Source organism: Mastomys coucha, chromosome X (genome assembly GCF_008632895.1).
Source record: "Mastomys coucha isolate ucsf_1 chromosome X, UCSF_Mcou_1, whole genome shotgun sequence".
NCBI lineage: Eukaryota > Metazoa > Chordata > Mammalia > Rodentia > Muridae > Mastomys > Mastomys coucha.
In genome coordinates this window covers 41,960,937-41,963,996 of record NC_045030.1, presented here as the reverse complement: position 1 = coordinate 41,963,996, position 3,060 = coordinate 41,960,937, and the positions used below count along the sequence as shown (strand labels likewise).

At 39.0% G+C, this 3,060-nt stretch overlaps 1 protein-coding gene across 1 annotated transcript in view; it reads right to left on the bottom strand.

Moving 5' to 3' along the window:
• Ube2a (ubiquitin conjugating enzyme E2 A) overlaps positions 1-3,060 on the bottom strand; it is a gene marked incomplete at its 3' end in the record, with an annotated part of 10,334 nt that continues 7,274 nt past the window's right edge. The window contains exons 2-3 of the mRNA XM_031372425.1: positions 906-991; positions 1-38 (exon numbers count right to left, since the gene is read on the bottom strand). Of these exons, the coding sequence (XP_031228285.1) occupies positions 1-38; positions 906-991 (124 nt within the window). The remainder of the gene's footprint in view (positions 39-905; positions 992-3,060) is intronic.

Below are 3,060 nucleotides of genomic sequence, written 5' to 3'. Positions count from 1 at the left end.
CTGAAGTATATCCAGACATATACTACCATCTGCGTAGACTAAGAACATAGAAGTCGGTATGTTAGACATAAGACTACTAAAGTTTAAACATATTCAAGACAAAAATACTCAAGAATACTTTGCTTTTGAACTTAAAGATTCCTAGTTAGCTGTCTAAAAAGGTACCAATCATTACTAGAGAAATAAAGTGATCAGGAAGTAACAAATGGTAAATAACTAGAAGGCAGAGCTTGTTCTGAAGAAACAGCCCTTCTGTTCAGGACATGAGATATGTTTTCCAGTGGTTATCCTAACCATAGAATCATGGGAAATTCAACCTACCAAATCTGAAAACTATATATTCTGTTTGTAATAGTAACATTTTAGTGTTCACAAAGTTTTATTTTGTCATAAATATAGAAGTCTTAACACTATGAAAAAAATTATCAAAATTACAAAAAAAAAAAAAAAGTAAAAGACAGAATCCTGTACACTGCTAGCACTTTTCCAACAAACTGCGTCTGGTCCTTCAACAGAATCTGGTGCTTGATGGGCCTGTGTGTTCAAAATGTTCCATGGTAATTCTGATTTGTACCTGAAGCTGAAAAATATCTTTCTGAATGCTAATGAAAATAATTATAATACACAATTATCCTACTTAGATTTTTCATTAAACAGAACCCCCAATATTTTTGTTTAATAAGTAACAAAGATCACAAAGCCAGCAGACTGTTAAAGACTCCAAGCAAAGGATAGAACCATCCTCTTGTATTTCTAGGATTAAGATCAAAATAGGAAAAGACCATGGACAAATACATTTCCAGAGACAGGAAGATACTTAAGCACAAAAGCAACAGCAGTATTTGGAATACCACTAGAATAAGCATTGTGGGACGACTTTACAACAACATATTTGAAATACTTACCATTAGGATGGAACATCTTAGAGACAAATCTAACAGTAGGTGGTTTATTTGGATATTCTTCAGTGAATTCAATTGTAAGTTTAAATGTTCCTGTAGTAAAAAGGGGGAAGGAAATTTTATCACCTTTTTCATATGTACTTTGTTTTTAATGCTACCTGAGTTTTTAAATGAGATAACATGAAGACAGGGAGATGGTATAGAGAAGAGAGACTAGTTAGGAAACACATCTCTAGGAACTATTCTAAGAACCACCCCCCAAAGTGACTTAGTTATTTTTCCATTATTCTTCAAACTTAAAGACAGTCACCATAAACAAGATTGCTGTTTGCTGTATGTTAGTCACTATGCACTTTGAAAATATCTGGCCAGGAGGTGGTGGGGCACGCCTTTAATCCCAGCACTTGGGAGGCAGAGGCAGGTGGATTTCTGAGTTCCAGGCCAGCCTGGTCTACAGAGTGAGTTCCAGGATAGCCAGGGATATACAGAGAAACCCTGTCTCGAAAAAACAAAACAAAAAACAAAAAACAAAAACAAAAACAAAAAAAAAACTTCAAAATGACAAGGAACACAGATAAAAACATTGCTTTCTTTTCATGTAATAATGATTCTAATGGCTGGGTGGTGGTGGCTCAGGCCTTTAATCCCAGCACTTGGGAGGCAGAGGCAGGCAGATTTCTGAGGTTCGAGGCCAGCCTGGTCTACAGAGTGAGTTCCAGGACAGCCAAGGCTATACAGAGAAACCCTGTCTCAAAAATTAAAAAAAAAAAAAAGATTATAATGAAAACTTAATTGAACTTAAGTCAGAACAAACTTTGTAAAGTTTGACGCACAAAGTACTTCACTAAAATGTCAGTACCATCATTCATACTAATGAAGGGAATAACAAAAATGATTTTAAAATTACATTTGGTTTGAGGCTGGAAAGATGGTTCAATGGTCAAGAGCACTGACTGCTCTTCTGAAGGTCTTGAGTTCAGATCCCAGCAACCACATGGTGGCTCACACCCATCCTTAATGAGATCTGACGCCCTCTTCTGGTGCATCTGAAGACTGCTAGAGTAAATTATGCTGGAGCAAGCGGGGGAAGGGGTGTGTGTGTGTGTGTGTCACGGAGTGAGCAGGGTTGGAGTGAGTGGGGCTGGCAGAGGTCCTGAGATCAACAGCAGCCACACACAATAGCTCACGGCCATCTATACAGCTACAGTGTATTCATACACATAAAATAAATAAATATAAATCTTTAAAAAAACTACATTTGGTTTATATTGCATTAGTGGCTCCTACAAACTTATCTTTAATAGTTCTTAAAATATGCCAACCTAGCCGGGCGGTGGTGGTGCATGCCTTTAGTCCCAGCAGTTGGGAGGCAGAGGCAGGCAGATTTCTGAGTTCGAGGCCAGCCTGGTCTACAGAGTGAGTTCCAGGACAGCCAGGGCTACACAGAGAAACCCTGTCTTGAAAAAAACAATCAATCGGGGCGGTGTTTGTGCACACCTTTAATCCCAGCACTTGGGAGGCAGAGTCAGGTGGATTTCTAAGTTTGAGGTCAGCCTGGTCTACAGAGTGAGTTCCAGGACAAGCAGGGCTATACAGAGAAACCCTGTCTCGAAACAAACAAACAAACAAATATATGTATGCCAACCTAAGGTTAGCTGGAGGCCCTAAAGCATACGAGGTTACAAATACTCTGGGTATCATTCAAGAATTGTAGGCTGTTGTAAAGTGGGGAGAATGTGTGCATCTGTAAAGTGTTATTTTTAATTGTGCTTTTTAGGTTTAGGAAAAGTGCTAGCAGTGTACAGGATTCTGTCTTTTCCTGTTTTTTGTAATTTTGATAATTTTTTTCTTACTGAAATCTCTTCAAGTAAACTCAAGGGTCCTGATGAGGTGGCTAGGTGCTTGCCAAGCATCTCTGAAACCCAGATACAGGTAAAAAACATTCTTTGAACTTGGCTTCAGACCTCCACAAGCACTCCCTGACACAGACAGAAACACATCATATACAATATAAAATAATATAAAAGAATCAGGCCAGGTAGTGGTTGTGCGTACCTTTAGTCTCAGCACTTAGAAGGCAGAGGCAGGCAGATTTCTGAGTTCCAGGCCAGCCTGGTCTACAGAGTGAGTGCCAGGACAGCCAGGGCTACACAGAGAA